Source organism: Ornithodoros turicata, chromosome 8, assembly GCF_037126465.1.
Source record: "Ornithodoros turicata isolate Travis chromosome 8, ASM3712646v1, whole genome shotgun sequence".
NCBI lineage: Eukaryota > Metazoa > Arthropoda > Arachnida > Ixodida > Argasidae > Ornithodoros > Ornithodoros turicata.
The window spans coordinates 36,889,027-36,915,918 of record NC_088208.1 but is presented as its reverse complement, the minus strand read 5'-3'; the positions used below and the strand labels follow the sequence as shown (position 1 = coordinate 36,915,918).

The 26,892-nt window shown below is 45.3% G+C and overlaps 1 protein-coding gene across 2 annotated transcripts; it reads left to right on the top strand.

Moving 5' to 3' along the window:
- The first annotated feature begins 5,578 nt into the window (after positions 1-5,578).
- On the top strand, positions 5,579-24,576 carry LOC135367192 (dual oxidase maturation factor 1-like). Of its 2 annotated transcripts, none has more exons than XM_064600341.1 (5): positions 5,579-5,754; positions 21,293-21,596; positions 22,039-22,547; positions 22,855-23,077; positions 23,602-24,576. In XM_064600341.1, the coding sequence occupies exons 2-5, from the start codon at positions 21,307-21,309 to the stop codon at positions 23,972-23,974; spliced, it is 1,395 nt and encodes a 464-aa protein (XP_064456411.1). In that variant the 5' UTR covers positions 5,579-5,754; positions 21,293-21,306; the 3' UTR covers positions 23,975-24,576. The 2 variants fall into 2 exon arrangements, with proteins under 2 accessions (XP_064456411.1, XP_064456410.1); XM_064600340.1 differs by lacking the exon at positions 5,579-5,754 and adding an exon at positions 11,907-12,135.
- The last annotated feature ends 2,316 nt before the right edge of the window (positions 24,577-26,892 follow it).

The following is a 26,892-nucleotide window of genomic DNA, read 5'->3' as shown; positions in this document are numbered from 1 at the left end:
TGAGTTGTGGGAGAAAACAAGGGGACGAAATTTGTCGGTTCGTCCCCTTGTAGGGCAATGCTGCCTATGTCTTCTTCGCGCTAGCTCGCTTGCATAAACTTATTTTACCATCAACAAGAAGTAATACATTAGTAACATTACTTCCATTAAAGAGTCGCGGTTGATGAAATTGAAATATGCAGTCGGGCGTTTACTGAAACCTTTAGTCTCGTGTTGACCTTTTTGTACTTCATTGCTTCATCCAATACTATGATAATACATTTCTCCCGTTCTGTAAAATATAGCACTGCACTGTTAAAAATGAACTTCACCACATAGCACGCTCCTAGCCAACCATCATCCCGAATGACAACGTTGCATGTCGCCTCTGATTTGTTGAAAACTGGAGGCGGAGCCTATTTTTTAACATTATGCACGTGCATAATGTTAAAAAATAGGTTCCGCCTCCAGTTTTCAACAAATCGGAGGGCGAGAACGTTGTCATTCGGGATGATGGTCGGCTAGGAGTGTGCTATGTGGTGAAGTTCATTTTTAAGAGTGTGGTACTGAAGACACTAAACCTTTTTCAGTGATGTATGCTGTGTTGGAAAATGATTGCACACCTCTTGTGCATTTTGAGTTCGATGCGCATCGATTTAGTTAGTAGTAGTAATAGTCAGTTAGTATCAGTCATGAGCAGTATTAGTCAGTGTCAAGTATCAACCTCCAGAAAGAGCCAAGCCCAATACAGACCTTGAAAAATGAACGCAGAATAATTCCTTTTTTGCCGAAGGCTGTGAACGACGTAGAGCATATATCCGTTTCGATTTATCCAAATTGATACCTTCAGCCTCATTTGCCGCTCACCTATCACCTATCAGCGATACTAATCGAATTAGCCCCGAGCGCCGTTATGAGGTCAAAACGTGCCGGTCGCATATACGATCTGACTGCGTGATGAGACTTGAGGACCATCCGACCTTAACCTGAATTGTATACGTGTTGTATTGCTTAGCACAAAACGGACCATCGACACGGTGATTTTATTGAAAGCGAATCGTGATTAATGGCTTGTGTTCTTTAATGGTATCGACCGCGCGGTATCTGACGTGAGGGTCAGCAATCGTCATTGATTCCGCCAATCGCCACGTTGTGTACGGTTGCCAACTTCAAGGTGTCTGGAATATGTATGAGATCCTTAAAGCGGTTTGATTAGCGGTTTTCAGGCTCATTAGGAGTTTAGCTCCTCCGTATTTTAGTCACAGGTACAGCGCACTGTAGGCGCTAGTAGTGCTACAAAGATGGAAAATCTTAAATATCCCGTCTGGTATTTCATTTGATCCACGCCCTCACTTGAATCATAATCTCCATCGTCATCTCTCACTATCTACAAATGGCGCTGGGGCAGCGCCCTGCCTGCTGACCGGCATCAGCCCCATCTCACATCTCTTTATGTGTGTGTGTTCCACGCCCTTGGTGAAGCCGTGTTACAGTGTGTACGACATATAGTAGCAACGAAGAATGATTGGTAGACAACGAAAATTTTACGGCAGTACGCCTGGGTATAAAAACCACTCAATACAATTCTCAGTCTATGGACTGGGAGAGATGTAGCCGCAAAGCCTTGCTTCAATTCGACTTTTGTCAGCTGTGATTTTTTACCTATATCTTTAGGGATAACCGCTTCCATCTTGAGCGTCTCGTGACGAGTACGGAGGTCTTTTGTAGTCGTGTGTACGTTGCTACATGCCGAACGACGCCAAGGAAAGATTCAGTTAAATATGGCATCGTTCATGCACATGTTCATGCGTCTATGTATGTGCATCCGATCTTCTTTGCTGATCGGGTGTCACTCCAATGGAGAAATGCGACACCATCTCACTGATGTGAGGTAATCCATGGACACTGCCTTTATGATCAACCGTGGTTTACGCCTTCCCCTCCAATCCTGTCTCTAGTATCAGTACAGCATTTGCTTCCTAACTATTTGACGCATACTCTAATTGCAGTCGTGCAGCTGCATAAAAAATTAAAATCTCAAGAACGCTGCACTGAATAATGGGACCATAGAAGACATGAAAGACAGGACAATATGTCCTCTTGATCAGTGGGCGTTGTTGTCAACCTACATGACCATCTAGCCTTGTTTCTGGCCTTGCCGCTGGCACGGTTCGCTGTTGTTCTTTGTTGCCAAGTTTGTTGAGTGACCCTTCGATTAAAAGTATATGACCTTTAGCTTCAAATACAGGTCCCCGTACCTTGTTAAATACGTGGCTCGGACAGTAAATACGGGCAGCGTAAGTTATGCTCGCCTCGTGGGAACTGCAGGAATCATCTGGGACGTCCTGGACGTAATAGATACTGATTGCACCAGTAGCTGAACTTCAAACGTTTAAAGCGTCTTCAAGCATGTAGCTTGTTTCGACAAATTCTAATAGGCCGGAAGCATCTGTTCATCTATTAGACCGAACTCGACAGGCTGGGTAGACACCATACCTTGATGACTTCTGAACACTTCTCTCCTAACACTAGAAACAGTTCCGAGTAAGGACGGGACATTTAGAATTGACAGCGACATCGGACTATCACGTGTCAATCGTCAACCTCCTTATTCCAATGAGTCATGTCACTCGCTTAAGACACTCCCTCCCCAGTTGCATGGACACTTCGAGGTCCTTAGATTGTGAAACATATCGTACAGAACCAGCATCTCTTGTACGTACAAGTGTGTCTGTTCACGAACCTCTTTGCATAACTCTGCCGGTGGCGGCAATCATCCACCTTTCGGCGGTCATATAATTGATGACAGCGATATATGAGAGAGAGAGAGGTTGCTAACGCACCGAACCGTAACCCTGGTCACGCCGCTGCGTCACCTGAGTGAGTTCACTTGCAGAGTACGTGACCCTTGACTCACACCCTTGAATCACAAAGTGAAAGCCCCCGAAACAGAAGGTTGCACAACACTCGAACGCCTTCGTCATCCCATTGTCTGCGGCGCCGGAGAACTAATACGGCATCGACTGAGAAGGCATGTTGCATCTCTATAAGCTTAATCCGCGCGTTGACGTCAACGGTAAACATCCGGGTTGCGTAACTGATGCTAACTTCCGTTAAACGAAAATCCCCGGTCGACAGAAGGAAAGGGAGAGCAAACACGTTTCGCTCCAAAGGGGGAACTCGTCTTGGAGACGGGGCATCTCAGGGGTCAGGTTCAAGGTCAGTTCGGAACTCATCCACTATATGGACAGTCGCCGTCGGCGAGGAGTCAGACCACCTGTCCCGTTTCATAATGTGGCGTCTTCTGCTTGTGTGCAATAAAGTGTATGATGACATGCACGAGTAGGAGACTCTCTTTACAGGTCTACGCTGCCGTCGGGAGGAATGAATACAAATCGGGCTTGCGTGGTATTGTGCAATAAAGAGTGCATGGTGTGGTGTTTTGATGAGAATCCCTTTCTGAACTTTCGCTTTCTTAGCATGTGAGTGTAATCACTGGTGACATGTCTCTGTGGTCAGTCCTGTATATGTGGCTGCGTTTGAGAGCGCGCCACGAGAGGAGGTACTTTTAAGGGTTTATAAGAGTTCTCATCCTGAAAGTACGTGTGATGAATATGATTCAGCTGCCTTTGAAGCAATTTTCGAAGCAGAAGCCCCCCGAAGCCTTAGCCTCCGAGAAAACAAGTTAATTGGAGATAATTTACTAATTTTATAAGTAGCATTTACTTTTGTTAATTTATTATATACAGTTAATCATATGAACGTGTATCAGCATTATTATTAATTATATTATATAATATCAATCTAATTGTATTATTCATAGGAATGGTTAATCTCAAGTAAACTTCAGCTCAAACAGCAAATGAAAATAAGCATACACAACTGTCGTCTTTTCACCCCTTCTCTGTCGTTCACGTGCTGGTGATGTACGCAGAAGAGTCACGTGCGGTGTTCAAGGGCGCTTTGAACCGGATTTTCACAGTCTGTGAGATCTTTCATATTCAACCGTTTATTACAACGTGACAACTTCATAAATCATAGATGCAGTTTGGAAGAGTTCGGCATTACCTGCGAAAAATCGAGATTTTTTTTCTAAATTTTATCACTTGTTCTCGGTGATATAATTGTTCATTGTGCATTGCATGCTGTTTAAAGGTGCTTGCAGAATATTAGCTGTTGTATCCATTAATACGACTTTGCTTTCTTTTGATGAATCTTACCCAATACCTTATTTGTACGTAGGTGGCCACGGTCATATAACGCAATGCAATCCGTCTTAGGCGCAATTTGTACGCATTGCTTCGCGCTCTATTTACAAAGATTGATTCGAAAACGTGCCGGCTGCAACCGAGGCCTTCAATGTCGTCATTATTATTTATCTTTTGTATTTACCGACTCAATTGTTTGCATTTATAACTAGGCCTTCATATATCACATTCCGTTTCGTCAATGCATGAGGTGTTTATAGTTCACTTTGTATGCACGGAATTAACGAGATCTTTTGCGGTTCGAAGAGTTCCTCGGTGCTTTACTTGGAACAATATATGAGACATGTTCAATTAGTTCGATTACTTCAGTTCAGGTTCGGTTTCAGATCATGTGTGTCCTTCAGGCATCACGATGAAAAAAAAAAGTTTGGTTATGTTAGTAAAAGGCATAGTCGAGCTTATGAGAGTAAAATCCCGAGACTAGGGACAACAAAAAGAGACACACACAGACAAAGTATCTTCTCTCAAAGTCCATAGCAATTCTCCCAGTACAGGTTGTTCGGCATCTGGAGCCTCCTCACGAAGTGGCCCTCAGACGCTGTTGCAGGGAATGGATTTGATACGAAAAATTGACAGAATGGCCTCGGGCCTGTTTCAACACACTCTCAAGCAAAACTCGTATCAGGGAGACAACACATAGAAATAGGACGACAAACAAGACTGCGGACGTCTGAAGTCTGACGCCCTGTCCCAATGGTGAAAATAAGAAAAGCATGGCTGCAAAATGAGCTATGGTTGCCGCGAAGGCTATAAACATGTCATATGCGTGGCGCCAACGGCTGCCGAAGAAAAAAATCTACAGATAAACCGATAGACATCAGATAGATAAACAGATAAACATGTGAGCACAGAAACCTTCGAGTTGTGATCCTATATCAGCACATCTCTGTTTACTGTCATGCTAGTAGGACGTCCGTCGGAACAGTCTCCATGTCAATTTCAACTAATACATATAGAGATTCATGCCATTCCTTTCAACGTGTTTCCATCACGTTACGTTATACGGCATTTTAAAATACCCTTCAACGCAAAACAAACAAGAAAACTTTTCTTTTTTTCTCTTTTTTCGACAAGACCCACCTGCATGTCCCCTGTGATCTCCTAAACTTCCTGGAGTTCATCTCCCTACAGAGGTTCCTCTTCTTTTGGTCAAGAGTAAAAAGGGGAATTCCCGACAAGCCGATGTGGTGGTGCCTCAAGAAAGAAGTCTTCTCTGTGCGGGCCGCTCTGATTGGTCGACTACCTCCGCGGCGTCACACAGCTTCCAACGCCGGCGGGTTAAAAAGAAATGGCAATGGCGCCCAGTCTTGCTCGTCAGTGCGATTGTGAAAAGCTCTCGGGGGGTGCCGGTGTTGCCGAGAAGCGAAGCGTGTCTTGGAGAAAGTGTACCTCATCGGTGTGTGTTTCTGTGTGTGTTGTGTCTGTGCGTGCGCGACTTTTGTGGACGGTCTTGGATCTTGTAACCTCGTCGGTGTCGGGTTGCCGAAACTCTTTCGCGCAAAGATAGGTTAGTGATCAGTTCATGCTAACTTGCTTTTCTTTATTGTTTTATTTATTTATTTTTCATTCTGCGTCCGAGGGTGCAGTGGGGATGGAATGACAGTGGTGTCAGCTGTTGTTGGCCCCGCACTGGAGACGTGTCGGGGTGTGTTTAGTTCTGCCGTAGTGTTTTTCGTTTTTTTTTTTTTCGTTTTCAGATGGGGAGGGATGGCCTTAACCCCTCTACTGTTTATTTAGTAGATTGAACGTACCAGAGAAGCTTGCAGTAGTGATAGGAAGAATAGTAAATGCGCTTTGTCTTGGAAAATAGGTGGGAAGAAGGCGACCAGATTATCATGCACTCACTTGTTGTTTGGTACATTGGAATCTAAACTACTACTTCTACTGAGCTTCAAACGTTGAGGTGACGCATGGCATGCAACGAAGTATATGTGCACGTGGGTTCTGATTCCAGATGAGTGCCACATACAGTTCATGGTTGGACATACGATTATACTATATAATACTATAACACGATTGTTCAAAATTGTTGGTTGGAAGTTGTTTCCACGCGCGGAGCCACGGGGCTGCATGAGGTATGAGGTACCAATACCACGGGGGTACTATACCGAAATGAACCCATAGCAGGTGCAACGCACATGATATGTCCTCCTAAATCAAATGGGTATTAACTAACGATAACAATATGCTAATATAAGTTGCTGCGAACAAACGAGCGTGTGAATCTATAAAATCACACTATTACGCTATATTTCGTCTCAGGTATGAACCGCAACCGCTGCTGCATCTTGTCTTCACTTGGTAGGCGGGCCACCACTCATTCTGCGCGCACACCAATAAATCGCGCGCACCGCAAGCAAGACGACGCGAATGCTAGTCGCGTTACAGGAAACATTTATTGTCAACCCGTAGGGGGTGCACTGTACAAAAGTATGGATACATGACGCGAATGGTAGCGCCATACACTCCTCTATATAGAACGCCCTAACGAGAAAGCTAGTTGTGCAGCACAACCCTGTTCTACCATTTACGAAAAAGAAAGCTGTTGACCCCTATGACACTGCTAAAGTGGAAGATGGGCCAGCCCTTCACGACTAGTCGTGCAGCCCTTTTCTATGGAAATAAGACAGAGAATGAGTTTTTTTTTTCGTATGTTTGTTTTGGCACCCACAGGGGCGCCGCCCTTCGGCGTCAGGAAGCGTAAGCAGAAGCGGAAACTCGCCCACTCGTCCTTTGTTATGTCCTCAGTGGAAAATATTGCGAATATATGCGCTCCTTTGCGAGTTGAGAGAAGCGAGACACGTAACCCTTCTACGCCCTAGCGATTCGACGCGGGTTCGTCGCAAAGCTTTGATGATGAGCCGTGCAGGACTGCTGGTCGTACGTACGCTAAGCCACGCACATTCTCAAGACAGTTCGGGAACGCTGTTTGCGTGGATGCACTGCTGTAATAGCACAGTGATTTCTGAAATTTATTATCACTGGGGAGGCGCTTCACCTTCCACGTACCTCAGGCACAGTGCGTCGGGGACCCGCACCACGTCTGCTAGGTGTCTCAGTTGCAAGGACATTCTCTTAACCTCTCCAGCATGTGGAATGCAAATGCTTAAAGTGGAGCGGTTGGCCCATAACTTATCTGGCGTGACACCAGCCATTTAGACATAACTTCAAGGCTGCTCGCTGTGCTCCAGACGAAATATTTTGATTCGCTCAGTAATGTATTCAAATTACGTCAGGTTGTCGTTGAACCACTCCCGTTAGTTCTAATATTTGTGATTTTTGCTTTCTTGACATTATATATGTTAGCAATGCCAGCACCGTAGCGGCTCATTTTGCTGTGTGACCGGTATATTGTTAGGCGTAGTTACGTATTAGCTATTTCGGATCTTGAAGGACGCCATGTGAACGTGTACGTCAAGACAGCCTAATTTAAGGCTGTAATGCGACCTAACCTGACTGGACACGTCTGTATTATCGAGAACAGTTTCATTCTTGTAAGTGTATGTTAGAGCAATCAATCAATTAATTAGAGCAATAGTAAAATAAGGTAGATATAATTTTGATACGTCGTGAAAAGATATTAAAACTGCAAGAGCTAGTGTATTGTAGTTTATCATGGTGACGGATCCCAGTGGAACCAGGGTCGTGATCCCGGACAACAGTCATCCACCTGATGGTCAGCTGATCAACAGCGTGTTCGAAGCGCAGTACGAAACTCTGAAGTAAATGCTGTTTTCCCGCAAGAACACACACTTGTTTCTGTTTATTTAGCAGTTTGTTTGCTTCTCTCTATTCGTAAATGACATTTTAAGAAATGCCTCAGCGACAACGTCACTTTGCTGTCACCCTGTAGTCATTACTAGCTGTTACAGTGGCTACATAACGGTACGCCTAGGCAATTTTTATCTGATTCTTGTAAATTGTGCGTTTCTTGTTTTACGACCATTAGATTAGCGATACGGCGATGCAGTTTTTCTCGTCGCACCACATCCGCGGAACTTTCTCTGTGATACAGCTGCAAGAAAAATCCTGCACTAACAGGACATAAAAGGCTTTGAAGTGCGAATGTGAGCATACGTGTCGGATAGAAAAAAAAAAAAAAGAAAAAAAAAGAGAAGCCGTTCGTGAGTCACGCCGGGCCCTCCAGCTGGTCACTGTTCCGACTGATCCTTCGCTGGCGCCCTTGACACCATTCCGGTATCGGTGTCTGCAAAGGGCGCAGCAGCCGGGGGCGGCTGCCGGAAGCCTGTACGGCACTTCGCGGAAAAACGGAAGTTGAACGAAGGCATCTCTTGCGCACTTTCTACACACCCCTGCGAGCCGCACACTTCAGTAGCCATGCTTCATCTATGCTTTTGTGATAATCGGCAGGCGATCCGACGCTATATGCTTCACCCAAAAGACGATCTCGAATACAGCCATCACATTTGAGACAACTAGCAGTCAGCAGAGTATATAGGGAAAAGTACTACCATGTGTTCGAGATTGAAGCAAAACCCGCAGGTCGAGAGTCACCGATATTTCGAGCAGACGTCGCTCTTCTACGCACTGGGCACCGTCCTCATGGTAGTCACCGGACGGTGCGCCAGGAGTAAAACAGTCACTGTTCAAAATATTCGCGGCTGACCTGTGACTTTTGCTTCAATCTATACCTTTACCGGGTCACTCAGTTTGCCAATTTTCTGTCATCTTCCCCAGTTAGAAGCATTCGCAGGAACTTTAATGTGTTAGGCCTCGATGCCTTGCCCTTGTAAGCCCTGTCAACGTTATACGCAGGTTTTCGTCGTCCACTTTAATAATCTCTTTTGTATTCGTCTACAAAAGCGATTATTATGGCCTCCTCATTATGGCCTCCGTTGCTGTTGCGCCATAAAACCAATCATCATCATCGTCATCATCATCATCAGTGTATTCTTCTACTATAGTCTGTATTTGACGGCATATAAGTTCGTACAGTAGGCACCTTTCATTTTGAACAAGCTTTCCTGGAGTTTACCACTTTTAGAGTCAAAGAACAGTATATAACACCCTTCGTATTTTTGAATTGGATCGATCAAGAATGAATGCATACCATCAATCAATAACGCTTGTGACTGCTTGTGCTTGTGAATGACCAGGGTGACCCCAAAGGCACGTTCTGCCGAGGGCTTAATTTGCTCTGGCTCATCATCAAAAGATGTTAATCTGTTGATGATGAGCAAAGAAGGAGGCCATTCTCCTCTCGTTGCGCTAACTTCCCTGTTGTGCATATATATCCAAGTGGTGTAATCGGGGTTCATAACGTGGGCGACGCCTCCGCGACTTTAGCGCTATAGTGGCACGCTTTTGAGCTGGTCTCTTACCGCAGAAGACGTCCACATGGGCGAACCACCTCAATTTCGAACAAGGTCAAAGGAAAAGCGGGGAATTCCACTCAGTAGTGGGCGCAAAGAGTTGCACGACGACAAACGACTGTCGTTTCTCTTCTTTACCTTTTTTTTTTCTTTTTTTCTGTTGCCAAGAAAAAAAGAGCGAAAGCACTTTTGCCTTGGCGTGGCTCTTTTCCGCGTTGACGCGCCCTCAAAACAGAAAGCACGTGAAGGCGTGCGGGTAATAACTGCGTATGTAAACACATATAACGAGCCTACGCGCTGCACATGAGTAAGTACAAAAGATGTCTACTTGCCATAATGGTGGCAGAAGACGAGCCTGAGGTGCAAAGTGGATAATAATAATAATAATAATTCGTGGCTTTACGTCGCGAGATACAGTAACTGTAATAATGAGCGACGCCACGAGGGGGCGCTTTGTGGATAATTTTTCCCACCTGGGGGTTCTTTAACGTGCGCTGAGATCTCATCGCACTGTACACCGTACTTAACGTCTGTCGCGGAAGACGGCATGTCAAAGCAACTTGTATACCCTGCCATCAAGTTGCTGGCTACCTCTGCTGGGTTCGAACTCGCGCCCTTGGGATTAATAGGCGAACACGCTACTAAATGAGCCACCGAGGCCGGTGCAAGTGGATAAAGAACTTATGTAGGAGAGTGTGTATATACCTCATGGACTTGCCTACACGAAAGTTGAGCATACTCCTCCGTGGTGTCCTCAGTAGCTTCGCTAGTGATTCCTTGTCCGCGATGCCTGTCCTCAACGCTGCTGGTGCGTACAGCACTGGCAAGGCTACTGATGACGGCACTGAGGAAGTTCGTCAACGTTTGTGCAAGTGTGCCCAGGTCTAACTTCAGACATGCACCAGTGCCTCATGCTTCCTTGTTTCCCCATCAGAGCGTCCCTCAGTAGTCTTCATTGGAATGCTCCCTGTACCACGGTAACGACCAGGATTATTGGCGAAGTTACCCCATGATGTGGCTGGAAGGAGGTCTATGGAAGTCTATGGGACAACTTTGATCTCGCCTTATTAGACCGGCCTGCTCTAAATTGGGGTTTCTGGATACGGTCCAAGGTGAATTACCATTCAAGACCATGCTCTTACCTTTGCATTACGTTTGGCTTGCGTAACCAACCAACCGAGAAGATTTCTTCGCTGATTCCAAAAAGCCTTTACAAGGGCACTTAATTGTCTGCGCCGTCTAAGTGATCTTTTCTTACTCTTTTTTCTCCCTTCTTGTTTTATAGACAGGTTTTTATGTGTTGTGGGTATCGAAGCGATCACTCCCTCACACGAGGAACACAAACCGACGAAAATATATCAAGCGTACATGCAATGGATTCACAAATATGTGAAGACCAGGGTGTCTGTTTGTTTGTTCTTCTCTTTTTTCTATTTTTTTCACCCACAAACATGTTTTGGAGTAGCCAGTTCTGACTGGGTCGGGACTAACTTCTCCACATTTTTTTCTTTTTCTAATCCAATCCAATCCAATTCACGGGGGGTGCCATGACGTCACTTGATTTATGTCAGTCAGCTTATTTGTACCCAACGACTTCTTACATAAGGCCGTGTGACATCACGTGATGAACAGCTGATACCAGGCAAAGTGCCAATGTTCAAGGGGATTAGCCGCGAACCGTCTTCTCATTTGCATTTCAGTCTCAAGGCAGTCGCGATGCCACATAGCCTGTAGCACCGTGGCCTGTAGTAAGTGGTGTCTCGTGTGCGATGTAGTGACCGTAGTTTGTCTCGCGTAGAAAGACACGTTCTGATTCGGGTTGGATTGTGTTGACTCCGATTCATACTCGCTACGTGTGTTCATTCATGATCGCTTACTTGGTTTCGTACGGAAAAGTGGAAGTTACATAAAGGTGTTTTCTAGGAGTATTCCTGGAACATGGCTTCATATGGGTGTGCATATGATATAGGGACCATAGAAGTGCATGGCCGTCGCATGCACTGTACCGGCGGCTGTGTTCAAGACTCGTTGATGCATTGCGCAGAATAATCTCGAAACTGTCCTACGCTAGATTGCTAAATCGCATCCAGGAGCACCATATACTCTTCAAAGGCATGGGTTCCGGTGGCCCCTATCTTATTACGGCCACATGTACGGAAACTTCGAGAAGACTATGACGCCGCACACCTGCTGAGAAAGTGACAGAGCACGTGCACATCAACACGAATCCACGCGCAAATTAATCCCAAGGTGATCGTCTAATTCCGTAACGGATGCGCTGAGAGTGAATCATTTTCACCTCCCCCTCGTGGAGTGGCTTCCGCCTCTTCTTACAGGCAGGGAAACCCACTCCACCGGAATAGGTTATCAGCGCAAGATGACGGCGCGGCCTTGACATGTTGCCCTCTGTTGGTTCACGCCGCTTCTAACAGCCGTCCGGCGAAGGAAACCGGCGGGCGAAAGAGTGCCACTCACCGGAGAGCTTTCACTGCAGGATTTGCTTGGACCGTACCGTCCCTGGTGTCTCTCTCCGTTCTCGTTGTGCAGCGGGAGTCGTAAGTGTTGTTGTTCCTTCCTTATCTGCACGTGTGTTGGAAGGCGTTGTTGCGCCAGTTGAGACGCAGCCATGACGAAGGTTTTCTGCTGATACGTGCTCGCCTCGGCTCGGCAACCACCCTTTGGAAACAGATGACAGTTCAGCGGCGTTGCTGGCTTTCAGGCAGGTTTTCGGTATTCAAGTGTCTGGTTTCTAGGGGTGACCTTGCTGAATAAGTTTGACTAAGTTTGGTAGGAATGCATTGATCGCATACCAGAATCCAAAAGGCACGGGACATGTATAAGCGCACAAAAAGAGCTCCATCCCCTGGAAGAGTTGTTATGTCGGTTTCTGGTTTTTATCCGGTGTCCCTCGACTCCTGGTGTGTTTCGTGAAGGACCGCGACGCAAATGTTGCCATATGTGACAGCGCTCGTGGAGTGCAGCTTTATTATGATGATACATATGATTGGTCTATTCTTATCTCAAAGTTGCTCAGGAAGTGGCAACACCATGACTGAAATGACGCTTCGGCCTTAATGACTTCACATGGAGACTTAATTGATTCAACTGTTGCGATGAATGCCATTGAATTCCTAAACCTTCTACGCTAATCAATTTCTGATGAGATCAACTTGGCATGACATATCAATATTGGAAGGACAGCAGGACAGAATGGTGTCTGCTGCACTTTGGCCACTGCCGACGTCTGGCAGAGTTGCGGCATCACGTTTGTTATTGGATCGCTAAGAATGACATTACTGGCATATTCACCTAACTCTGGCACCTGTGGGACTGTTGAGGACACTGAACACATCTTATTATACTGTCCACGGTATCAGCAGCACCGACTGTACCTACAAGCTTCTTTAGCTCGGCTGGATGGCAGACCCTTCGATGTTGTTAAGGTCCTTGGTCGTCGGACCATCAGTCCAACGCCACGCAGGCGTTTGTGCGATTTTGCGCAGACTCCAAGTTAGTGGGCAAAGTGTGACTCTCTCTGTGAGCGACTGACTGAGTGCCTCTGTCATTCATTGTTCTCATTGTAGTTAGCCATTTTTGTTTTTCTAAGTGATCTGGAGTAGACGGCTCACGTAATGAGTACCTCTTTCTCCTTTTGTTTTTCTTCTCTCTTTCAACTCAACACAACATTACTGGGCTGATCTGCTGTTCGTGATGTCATCCTGATTCAAGCACGTGCTCATAACCTTATCGTTAACTTGCGCAGTCATGCGCTGCCCAAGATTTCTGATTTAATATCTTTGCGATCTCCCATCACTTTTGTGACCCATAGCCCTTGAGATTCATCTGGACAGCCACATCAACAAGACGCCTGCTGACAACTTACAAGCCCCTACAAAAAAAAAAAAAAAAGACATCCTTCAGACGGCAAACCTATAGTGGAGAGGCGGGGCCCCTCTTAACAATGCTCAATTAACGACGGCCATCGACGGGGTTACGGAAGGCCGATTTCCACGTGCCAATTTATAGGCATCGCTTAACGCTAGATTGTTTTTAGATTGCCTTTTTCTCGCATTATATGGCCGGAGGCGAGGGAAATTGTTTGTGCGCTTTTGAAATGGCCGTCCTTACCTTGTCCCATAAGGCTTCAAAGGACGCATCGTTCTCTCGTAGGCGGCAATATTGTTCCCGGGAAAGGAAGTTGCAGAACGATATGGCGGGGGACCAAGCGCTATCTTTTGCTTGCTTTCTCCCCAAAGTATACCCGTTCGCATGGAATAAGATGTGGTACTTCAGACGTAGCAGAAGAATATGACAAACTATAATGATATATATAGTTAAAGGTAATATAAGATGTAAGTATAATGATACGCCGAGACGAAATAGTCTTGTACCGAAAAATGGCCGGTTTGGCACCACAGACATGTATTGAAAGTTAATCTACTTACGAATATTTTTATAGTCTCATTACGGGCAACACTGGAAAAATGAGTAAGTATAAGCGTAGATAATTTTACCATATCTAGGTTCATTTAACAGCTGAACTACGAATAGTCTGGAACCCTGAAGAACTGGGAATACCTTTCTGCTAAAGACACGGTGCAACACCAGGGCAGATTTTGGCGTGGTCTTCGAATGATAGACCGTACTTTATTCTGATCCGGCCTTGCGCAGATTAATTATAAGAGCCAGAATTTTTTTTAATTGGCGTGTATTTCCCATGAAGTACGCAAATTAGTCCGTCCGCTACACTCTTCGACTGACCACGAAAAAATCAGTCGCTCCAGAATAAAAAAAAAATACTGTCAGTACTGTCTTAATAATGCTTATTATCCACTGTCGCACTGGAATGCAAAAGTCCGTTGTCCTCTCGTAACAGCCGTTGCACAATACATCTATAATTTCTCAAGACGACCTAGCAGTTATGATTTACATATGTCGAGATGAAATTATCCTTACAGCCGCTTCCGCTTTTCTGCAAGGACTTTCGATGCTCTGCTCTTATTGGCCGCCTTCATTACCTGCTGCAGTTTGCAGCTGAAGGTCGCATTGAGGGATACCCCGCCTGCTTCCGTCTACGTAATGCCCGGTGGTCCGCTAATCCAGGATGAGGTGGACTTGACGAAAAGGATGTTCTGACGGATGCCCGTTTAGATCCGGGGAGCCTCCATGGTCAAGGCCGCACTGTGACATCCGCCTTCGCGGTTTTGACGCATTCTGTGAAATTTTATGAGGTGCGAAATAGTGCTTCGGCTCGCATGTGCGATATCTTGCAGGAAGCTGGACGTAACTCCGGAGATTAGATAGATGGAGCTGAAATAATAGTCCGGCAGTGCAGGTGACGCATATGTCAGGCTCAAACATGCGTTCGCTGTTTCTTTATTTTTCTTGTTCACTCTTATTTTTTGTTTCCGCCTTTTCCGTTTCTCATTTTTCTTTTCCATTGGAATAACGAGTCGACTTTCTTGCGCTTCACTAACCTTCCCTCTTTTGTGTCTTTTTTTTTTTTGTTCCAACAAACGCATATTCTCCCGACTTCAACGAGGCATGTGGCACGAGATGGTCACGAGATGGTCCTCGGTAGCTCAATCGGTAACGTGCTAGCTTTCTGAGCTCAAGATCGCGGGTTCGATCCTCGGCCGAAGGCGGTATAGCTGTGTGGGCGAGGTAAATATTGCTTCCAGCGCCGTGTGGCGGAGAGTTCCGGTGCACGTCAAAAGAACCTCAGGTGGTCCGAATTATATCCGCAGTCCTACCCTACGGCACGTGCAACATGTCGCCATACTATAGGCAGACAAGCCTTACGTGCAACATAACGGTACCATTATTATTCATCGTGGAAATTATGAAAGTATTCCCCTTTTCAAATTTGCGCTTAGCTAAAATTTCTGTCCAGCAGCAGAACAACCTCACTTAGAAACAACGACGGCGGCGGCTTCCGACCCTAATGCTTTTGCTTCAATCCCTTCACATATTGTTCGTAAAATGTTTTCGATATCAACAAAAATTGACTCCTATATCGTCGATGTAAGCCCCTTACTGTGTTTCGAGAACAATCGATCGTCCAGTATCCAGTTGGCCTCGCCGTTTACAGCTATACGACGGTATAGTAGCAAAATGCGTTCCCGCTTGCGTGACGCGATTTTCTTTCACCGAGAATATCTTCTGGAGCCTTGACCCGAAATACTGGAGAAAGTACTCAATCGGGCTGTAAACCTCGTTGGAAAGCACACATTCGTGTTGTTCGTTTATTACCATACGAAAAGGTATGGAAATAAGGGCAAGGGCCACGGAAACTGGCATAGGAACATAAAATGCTCACTGATTACGGCTGCTGATTGCAGCCGCGCTGCGCGAGACTGGTAAGGAAAACAGATGGAAATGTGGATTGTGTGCACAGAGTGATGCAGTAGGGAAAAGCCGAACATTCCATAGCGTAATATAGTGCAAGGTAGACGTATGGCTTTCTAGCTCACTATATTCGATGACTTGCTGGAAGGCGCGGTGCGTGGGGACAGGTTTATTCTTTATTTTGTCACCTTTCGCTCGCTATTGACATGCCTTGTTCAGAACATTCGCGGACCGTGCGATATTCTTATTTCGTAATAAAGAGATAGAACACGCTGTACCGCTAAACTTCAAAAATAAAATCATAGCTTATAGGTAGCCACAGTGTTGCCACCAATAATATTCCGTTGCTCTATAGCAACAACAACAACAACTTTATTTTTGACCTTCTCTCTTCTGTGTCTTCTTTTTTTGTTCCAACAAACGCATATTCTGTATTCGAAGCTCTATAGCATTCGACTGGTGGACGGTTTAAAATATATGCGATGTAACAGACTTCGAGAATTTGATCGATGGGCAACAATATTCATCAGTCTTTAACCGATCGTATTCAGTTTCTTATATTTTATTTTATTACTTATTAAAGCGATGGATTTATGGGGTCAACCCCCGCGTAGGTCTGTCCGTGGGCCTTATATAGGACACGGACAGAATATGCTGACAGAATGCTTTATATAAAACTTACCTCTATCCTTTGACGGTGCTACAGCATCGAGCAATTAGATTAATTTTCGGCTTGCCGTATCGATCCTGTACAACACCAAATATGTCTAATTTCCGTATGTTCAACGTGGAACAGCTAACATATCCTACAGCGTCCTTACTATAAGTAACACATTTGTTGAAAGTCAACCCCTTTCCCTATACTATTGAATTACGACCAACTTGGGCCTAATGCAGTTTCGCGAGCACGAACAACTGGCATCTTAAATCTATACCCATGGTGAAAACTAATACCGGTAAATTGACATTTTTGTTTCGTAATGTTAAAATATGGAAATGTCTTCCTTCTGTGTTAAAATAGTGTGTGAACCTGAGTATGTTCAAGAGTATGATTAAGGACTTTCTTTTATGTAGGTAATTAGAGTTACAAAATATGGTTTACTTTGTCATATTGTTGTAATACCCCTGACTTTTCTTGTGACTCTCTGACTCTTCTTATTGTTATTGCTGGTTACCCTTGTGAATCAAGCATATGTTAAGTTATCCTTATGGAGGATACTTCAAAAGGGATCATTTCCCACTGGATGCTCCGCTTTATGTTTCGTATGTTATTGATGTATTTGTACGTAATAAAATAAAAGTAAAGTAATGCAATGCAATGTAAAGTAATGTTTTTAATTACGTGTTAGCGCCGTGAAGTAATTTAAGTAACTAAATAAAGCAAAGAAAAGTACGTAAAGCACGTAGGTAAGTTCTGTTGGGAGGACAGAAGGTGGCGCATGGGGTCAATTGTGCATTCTATGCACCAGGCGCAGTTCATCTCATCATAAAAGAGTGCATATGATGCGAATTGATGTTCTGAGGCTGGAACTGATAGAAGGACAAATCAATCACCTTTCATAAAAGAGTGAACTTTACGTGCGAACGACGCATGTTTTAACAGAAGGTCGTCACAGGGTGACCTTGTAGGGAGCAAGCAAGACCCGATGGATTGACGTCGTCGACCACTTGCGTCCATCACACTGCTCAGGTAGTCGCGAAGGCTAACCGCCTAGACACGCGACTGCCGTCGTCCACGTCTTGTAGCACGACCACCATTTTCGTGGAAGTTTACCACGCCCTAAGGTTATTCTTGAGGTTTCCTAAATAAGTACAGCGATTCCGTGGAATGCTTAGCCGTTACGTCAGATGAAACCTTTATCGCCCATTTACTGCTTACAAACGGAAGTTTCAGATTAGAGATAAAGGGGAGAAGGTCATCATCACCGTTAGCAGTTAGCAATTATCCGAGCTTGCAGGACATTCTGCATCCTTTACCTGTTTGCTAATCCTTCCTATTGTTTTTAGTGTGCGCCTAACAACTTTTTACATCATTTAGGCACGGGTTTGTTACCAACGCTGGTTATAACTTTGGTTATAACGCTGGTTATAAACGTTAGTTGGTGACGTGATGGACGTTCCAGTGACAATAACTCCATTTACTGAAGCAGAGTTAAGCGTTAAATTCAACTTAAGGGACCGTTGATCTCGGTTCAAATGTTAATCGACGTTGGTGAAGCCGGGCCTTAGAGAGTGATTAGGTGATTTGTGATTTCACCAACCGAGAACCGAGATCAATGTCCCTTAACTTGAATTTGACGCTTAACTCTGCTTCACTAAAGGGAATTATTGTCACTGAAACATTCATCACGTCACCAACTAGCACCTGTAGAAAGAATTGGATGTGAGTTTTAGCAACCCTTGATCTCGGTTTAAAGTTAACCAGCGTTGGTGAAATCGGGCCCTAATGCATTATTTACGTTATTAGATTAACAAGGTAATATAATAATAATAATTTAGTGTTCTGGCGTTGAGAGACATACAGTTTTATGCTATGTTATAGGGCATGTTGTGCGAAGAGAGATTGCGTTCATGTGACTTTCCTGTTTAACGCATTAGTAATAAACTACGCCCTGAATTTATTTAAGAGCTCCGTGGTCCCTTTACACTAAGCAACATACATGTTAGATGAGATCAGGGTGCAAAATTTCCGCGGTTGAATTCCAGTTCATGTACCCTAACAAGAACACTGAACAAGAGATTTCTGGAATAGAGAAAGCTGCACGACTACATCAGTAAAAGAAAAATATGGAAATGTTTGGCACGGCACCTTCAGGACAGCCTACTCCAGTTCACGTAGTCTGAGTAAAACACATACGAACAGCAAATAACCAAAAAGTCGCGTTAAAAAGAAACAACACACACAACAAGAACGAGCAGACACCTCAATAAAGAATGAATAATGTTATTTCGATATGGCTACTTAAGCGTCGTCATCGACAAATGAAGAATTAATATCCCGAAGGTGGCAACGTCAGACTTCACGATGAGTATTGACTCCTCAAGCAAGCCACGTCAGGGGAATGCTCGCACAGCTCATGTGTTTCAAGAACGCGATATTATAAACACATCGCAAGCCTGAAATCTGGCATGAAACATTTATTTCACCTCACCCAGCTCAGAACCAGCGATTACGCCTCTAAAGATGCGACCTAACAGCATTTTTCTTTAACCTTGACAGCACGCGTCTAGCATACCGCGTTCGTGTCTAATATGGCTCTTTTTCTCTTCCGCGGTTCTCACGGTAGTGCATTATAATCTTGTGGGCTATAATTGTTCCTACGCTGACCTCCTAGTCCTTGAAGAAGAACCCTAGCCTAAAATTACATCCGTCCTTAACCCTTTGGCCTAACCCTTTGATCTCGCGATACACAGGTTCTCCTATAATTTCTTATGCAATGTGACACTGAGTACGGATCTTTCGAGGACGGCTAGACAGAGCATTGGCGCTTCTACAAACTATTGGTTGAAGGTCGTGCTTGGCAGATCCTGTATCATAAATGCGTTGTCTGTTGCGAAAATGTGAACGTTATAAAAATGCAAGAATATACCTTGTAAACTGGAAGTACTCGAAAATTCTTGTGGTCTCCATGATGTACGCGCTGTTATGCACGCCAGAATATTATATAATGCGGAAAAATCTGTGTGTGTTGGGGGAGGGGGGGCTGTTAACCAAATATCATCATTTGAGCAAGCGGCAGCCTTCGGTGATGACGTCAGAAGCGCACCGTCTCTACGTGTTATGGAATCTCATGATGTCAACCTCGTAGACCGTGGAACACAAGATCCCGTGTTGTCGCTGTTGATATCCTGTTCCAGCGTCCACGACGCTGTATGAAACTGCTAATTCTTAAGAGAAGAGTCTTAAGAGAACGTTAAGATAATGGGCTATTGATGATGACGACTACTTGGGCGTAGTTTCACCCTTTCTTCAGCTGGGAAGAAGAAGAAGAAGAATGAAATAATGTAACAGAAACGGCAGGCGTTGCCTTGAAAGCGGAGCCACAGAATAGGCCATTTCAACGAAGCAAATACGGAACCACGATGTACACAATGGTCAGAGTGAGCCGCTTGATTCTGTTTTTTTTTTTTTTTTTTCTTCAACTAATTATCGCCGGTCACCTCGGGCTTATTTCTCAATTCTCCGAAGCATCGGTTCTCGGAAAAGAAATGTACTCGGAAGGTCAGCGCACAAATTGTAAGGTCTACCTTGAACGGTTGTCCGTCATTTCCACTTCCTTCAAAGGATTTTTGCTTTTTTGATGAACAATCTTTTGTTAGAAAAACGGAAACTAACTGCTCCTCAAGTGCTCCCTACTGTGGCCAAGAATTGAACGAACAGACACACATATAAATGGGATGATGATGTGGGAATTGAACCAAAATTAGAATCGAACTATTGGATATTGAAGGAAGCTTAGCCGCGTCGCTAATGGGAAGTAGTCCTTTGTGGTTCTTTGAGTCGCAATATTCATTTTGTTTAGTCTTCATGTTTCCAGACGCTTACCTCCTCTTAATTGCTCAGGAAACATTTACGCTTTTCGAGTAACCAAGTTCCACACCAGACCGCCAAATGGTCAACTATACGCTCCCTCGCAGGGGTAAACTTACCGAAACCTCTTTTCCCAAAAGTAACTACCGGCTTCGGTGGATCAGTCGGTATATAGGATGTGCGCATACTGGTCCCAAGGTTGCGGGTTCGACCCCGGCTGAGGACGCCATGCAGAAACTTTGTGGCAGGGTAGATGTCGCGTGGACATGCCGTCCCCCACAAGGGAGATCATACGTATACGGTGTGTCGTGTGCTGAGATTTCGGCGCACTTTCAAGATTCTTCTACTGGTCAAACTTAATCCACAGACACACCACAGTGGCGTCCCCTATGATGTTGGTTATCTCGCGGTGTCAAGCTAGAAAGTATATCATCATGCGCCGCTAACTCATTGGAAGTCATGAACATATTAATGAGCAAGCGCACGAGTTTTATATATATCATGGGCTTCTGGAAGTTTTCAGCGTCTGTCTTGGATGTGCCACAGTGTTATGTCGGCACCAGTTTCCGAAATCCTAAAATCCTTTAAACGAATCTTGAAGTCTTTCATGATAAGTTGCCCGTGACATGATGTTGCGCCCTGGTACTTTGGCCCACACGCATTTGAAGTCTGCTCAGGACGCATACAATCCGCTTGTCTTTCACTCAATCCTGCTGTACGCTGTTTTCCCTCAGTTCACACAGCACTCATAACCACAGCTGTTTCCCCGCGTGGTGACAAGGAATGGAAGCATCGAAATGCTCAGGTTGATGTGATGTCCTTTTGCATTTCAGCCTAATCTAAGGCAATGCCGCATACATCAGGCTGGTTCGACGCATTCCGAGAAAATGGGGGTCCTACTCTCTACAGCGGCGACAACCGAACTTCCGTCTGGGTGGACGCCAGCGAGGCCTTTGTGTATCTCGCCTTCAGCACGCTCCTGGTAGCTTTCCTCTTGGTTGTGCCAGGCATTCGTAAAGAACGCTGCACGACTGTGTTCTGTGTCTCAACCAGTCTCCTCGTCGGTGCTGCGATGCTTCTGGGAATCTTCGGTTCCGGTTGGCATACTGGACATGCAACTACAAACTCGTACTACAGGTAACTCTCTTTTGCATTCGGTGGCACGGTTTCCTAGTTGTCTTTTGCGTTCTGCAGCGCTATTGCCGCAGCTCGATGCATTCTTCTTTGATTCCGGTTTTTGGCGTTATCGCGAATAGTCTTTACGTTCAAATCTTCCGCGGGGGACGTTAAATACGCTGCATGGTGTGCGAAGGTGTCGGTGTCCATTGCAGAACTATCAGGTGGATAAAAAAAAAAAAGATATTAACAGGCTGACCACCGCGGTGTCGCTCATCATCATAGTTATCTCGCACGGTAAAGCCACGACCATCAGTTATCTTCCCATTTATGGGACATAAGAAATAATACAGCAACAGAGGACCGTGTCAACTGAGGCAGCGATTTGGAAGAGTGCTTGTTCAGAATAGAGGTACAAAATGTCCCCTGTCTGCATCCTTACTATCGCCCATCCATCTTCCAGGGCGTTCTCCGTGGAACGAGTACGAGCTCACGTCGGGGTACACGTCGGCCTATACTCCGTGAACGTGACGTACATGGAGCTCCCCGACTCCAACGGCACCATGAGAGACATCAACTACAACGAGCAGTTCAAGTGGGAGAAGGCAACGTCTCTGCAAGACGAGTACCGGAAGGCCCTGGCCAAAGGACTTCCGTTTCCCATCCTGACCATGTTGGACTATTTCAGCCAAGATGCAGGAGGATTCCTCTGGGGGAGGTCCTATCGGAAGGCAGGCGACTGGGCCCAGTTCCTTCTGTGGGCGGCGTTTACTGCGTGGCTTCTCGCCAACGTACTTCTGTGCGCTGTACCACGTTACGGCGCGTACGCGCTCCAAGTGTGTGGCGCCCTCATGGTACTGTCGACCATAGTCTACTACGGGCTCCTGCCTCGATTCCCACTGGTCGTTCCCTTGGAGACGGATGTGCTGAGGTTGACCTTGGGGTGGAACTACTATATTGTGCTTCTTATTGGTGAGTTGTCTTGCCCTGGTATCTCCCATGGTGGATTGAGAGATGTAGTGTGTGAAAATAGAATAAGGAATGGACGGCATATGCCTTGGCCTTGCAGTTCAGGAATTAAACCAAGAAGTAAAAAGAAGGAAAAAATCAGTCCGTAATGACTCCTCTAGAGAGCGGACAGAGCATCTCCACGACAATTGCTTTTTCTTTTCTTTTTTCTAAACGTGCAGTAACGACGAGGTTCGAGAGTAAATATCAACTCGTAATATCAGGCTTCTCTAGTAATATCCACATGCACCATTTCTCTTTTCGTACAAAGGTATACTGGCCGTTGTAGTGGGCGGCATAATGGCTGTGGTCGACATCATCTATCCGAGCAAGTTCGCAACGATCCTCGAAGTGGACTACGACACTCCCTACCGGTACTTTGTGGCTCAAGGCAACCAGAGCAGTCGCAACACCAGTGCGGTCAATAGCGTCAACAACAGTCCAGTGCCGTTACCGAAATATCATAAGATGGGGAGAGTCGAAGATGACAATGCGTAAGTTCTCACGCGCGTTCCTTGCTCTTGTAGGACTTCTTTCCTAAGTCAAGTAGGTGAGTGGCCGCTGCAGCTGTACTTGCGGAAACTGGACTCTTCTCTGCTTACTTCTACGACTCCTGCGAGATCTAGTGTTACAAATTCTTTTACTGCTCCGTTATTAATGAACAGAGACTGCTAAATGTTGAGGCGCTGTCGTCAAGAGCTAGCAGGATACAAAGCCTGCAGGGCAACATCAAAAATATTTCACGCAAAATGGCGTTTCCTCACCCGATTCTTACTGAACGTCTAAGCTTCGGTAAATTTTCAACCTACAAGGACTGTTCTTGTCATAATATTTTGTTTTGTATTTTGTATTTTTAAACTATAACGTGATTTCATAAAGTTTTTGGGGCGTACTACTTTGTGTAGACACGCTCGGCAAGCCACGGTTCATAATCGTGTATTTATCATTTATTCTCTACGATGGTCACTCCCGTATGGTGTGTCTTGTGGGATTTACGAAACCACTGTCATTCTTGCAGCATTCCTTTCAACGGACCTTCCTCCAGCGGCTTTAACCAATTAGACGACGCAATCGTCGTTCCATCGGACGTTCCGGACGATGACGATGACGATTCAGACGGCGACGAGGACGCCATAGCCAAAGCCAGCAGAAAGTCCAAGAGCGGCATCGACAACGCCGCCTTTGAGCAAGGCAGCGAAGATGGTTGTGTTATGGTGGACGGTAAACGTGCTGTGACGTTGCAGGACTTCGGAAAGTTTGCAGACGCCCTACGCAGGTCTGGCCGCAAGAAAATCGCCGGCGCCAAACGACGTGCGTTCGCTAGGAGCATGGGATTTAGTGTTAAGGACGATATTACTATCAATATTCAAGACGAAAGTGCGAACAAGTAAGGCACGCCGTGATATAGTCTCGTGCAGATACCCATGAAAAATTCGGGAAAAGACGTTCGGGACGTGTGTGCCAAGCACTTGCAACGTATTATTTGCAGTTGCGGTTGGAAGAAGTGCCAATGCAGGCGCATGGTTCATGTCTTCCGGTGGAGTGCGCTGCATCGGTGCGCTTGCGTCTGCAAGAATTGATACCTGATGTAGATGGGAAGGTGGCTGCTAGTATTCACTGAGAACGTCCTATGGCACAGATCTTAACAGTGACTTTACGTTGTATATGGATATGTACAATGTTTCTAGGCGTATGTACAATGTAATGTTTCTAGGCGGTTGCCCTTCTCATCCAAGTTTGGATGCAAGCCGCAAGACCAGCAATGGCACCAAAATATCTGTAGGCGTGCGGTCCTTGACGCTTGATGCGGAAAGCAGGCTAAAATACATGCGGCGATGACCAGTTCCAGGAGACTGAGCTAATAGGCTCCTGGATGAATTGAACGTGTGACGTTTTCCCATCTGCTTGCTTCCGAAGTGTTCGCATTGCTGTAAATAATTACCCATTATTTATTTGTTTTACCTACACTGAATCACGATTGTGTTTTTATTTACGAATGGTGTAGTCTTGATTGTGCTTGCTTTTTTTTTTGTAGAAATCCAAAGTGAACAGCTTTGTGAGAGGCAGAAAATGTGATGTTGGTGAGGAGAATGTGTCACAATTTCTCTCTTTCTCTCGTTTGTTTCCTTCTCTTTTATTTTAGCTCGCCACCGTCTGTCACTGTCTGCGATACGCTTTTTCTGGTGTCTCTGCTTGTCTGCAATCATTACTTTTTTTTTTTTCATTTTATCACCTTCATAAATCCATCCAGATCTCTCACACACACTTGCGCTGCGCTTCTTATGTGTCCTACTGCACCGTATTTTCCGATGTATAACGCGCACCTCCGAGAATTGGCAGAATTTGGAAAATGTCCGATACATAGCGTGCATCCATGCATAACGCGCACTGGGGGGCGGAGGTGGAAACACCGGCATTAATAGTGCACACAAATACTGTAAACTCTATACATCTCTATACATCTGCGTTAGTGTCCACGGTAAGTCCGATCCGACAGAGTCTGTGCGTTGTAGGATTTGGTCTTTTCGCCGCTCGTGCGTTCCTTCTCAACCTCGCTAGCCTTCTGAAATGACTTGAGTATCACTGACACCGCGAAGTGGCCCCACGCTTCTTGGTCCCACCTCGCTATACCTCGGCTTGCCCGTCGCTTTTCCTCGCTACTCGCGCTCGTCGTGTGTCATTCATATTTCACCATATTTCCCGAACATGGCACTCAAATGAACAATTTATGCCTTTGTCACGCGTCTGAGGCCAAGGCTCGAGAATAGAGGTAGCACAGCAACTTCTTAAGAAACGCTCTTCCAGGAAAAAAACAAAAAACAAAAAAACTCCGATGCATAACACGAATCGGTATAGCCTACATAGATAAAGCGCGCTGCCTCTTCGGGACACTTTTTACACGCGTTATACACCAGAAAATACGGTAATACATGTCAGTAACTATCTGTTCTTGTTGGTGTTGGTGTTGAGGTGTCTTCTGCTTTGTATTTGTCTTTTTCCTCTTATGGCATTTCAGTGTTCCTCGATTTTACCATGTGTGACCTACAGTGGCTAAAATTCTTTGACGACAAAAATGCGCCTTGTCGTCATCGTTGCCAGCCCTCCGTCTTTTTTGTTTTTTTCTCGTAGCCCTTTTTCTATTTGTCTCTGTGTCTTGCTACGTCCTCTGTATAGCAAATACTGCTAAAACATCTGCTGCCATGTGGTTTCTACGTATATCGTCGTTTACGTTTATATTTGTATCGCACGCGGAAAACTGGCTCTGCGTTCCTTTAAATTATTCGATAGCCTGAACCCCGCGGAGGAGGCAAGGTTAATGTGATATATCACTCTAGTCTTTCCCATCGGATGTGCGTTATTCCGCAGAAAGAAATAGAACCCTCGTTGAAGAGGGTCCATTGTGATGTCTGGAAAATCGTTTTATTCGGACACGATGCTGTTGAGCCACCTATTTTTATTATGTTATCGATTTTATTGAAAATAAATAGTGTTGATAGGAAAGTGGTACATTTAGAGTCATCGTGGAGGATACGACGATTTCGATTTTACCGGTCTAAGTGTACGGCGAACGATGCAATGTCTGGTTTGGATGCACCTGCAAATGTATTCGATCTCTGTCGCAAAGCAGTAGCGGTCGGAAAATTGATTGTAATATTTGCGCAGACGATAAACCAAGCAGACGACAAATTAACGTTCGACGCATCCTCTGTATGCTACGAGTAACGTGTGCACAAATTATAATATATCATAAAAATATTATCTCTTGGAGCGCTGCGTATCACAGCGGAACGGACGACATAGCCACAGCTATATGTCATGTACTAAACTTATTTGTCTCCACAAATTTCATCATGAACATTCAGAACACTATGCGCATTGCCATGTGTCGTCTGCCAACACATTATCTGCGCAATTTTCATCATGAGCTTTCGAAACGCTGTGCACTGCGGGGGAGCAGACGACATGTCGCGCATAGCCCTGTGTCGCCTGCCAACATATTGTCTGCGCAAATTTCATCATGGGCTTTCGGAACGCTGCGAATTGCAGCGGAGCAGACGGCATGTCGCTTTTAGCCCTGTGTCGTGTGCTAAGCGTGTCGCTCACAAAGTTCACCACTCAACACTCTCAGTACTCCGAAAGAGCTGCATTGTACCTACGACACGCCGTTTCACCTTTTGTCACCTGTTCAATGCTTGTTGCCGCAGATTTCAATTTTTACACCTAAAAGCACAGGCTTACAAAACTCAATCTCTTCATCTGTCTCAATCTCTTCATCTCTCTCAGCTTCATCTGCTATGCAAACGTAGAA

Coding starts and splice junctions, on each gene's coding strand:
- LOC135367192 (XM_064600341.1), top strand. CDS start 21,307: ATGCCGCATACATCAGGCTGGTTCGACGCATTCCGAGAAAATGGGGGT. Junction 22,548..22,854: donor CTATATTGTGCTTCTTATTG/GTGAGTTGTCTT, acceptor TTTCGTACAAAG/GTATACTGGCCGTTGTAGTG. Junction 23,078..23,601: donor AGAGTCGAAGATGACAATGC/GTAAGTTCTCAC, acceptor TCATTCTTGCAG/CATTCCTTTCAACGGACCTT.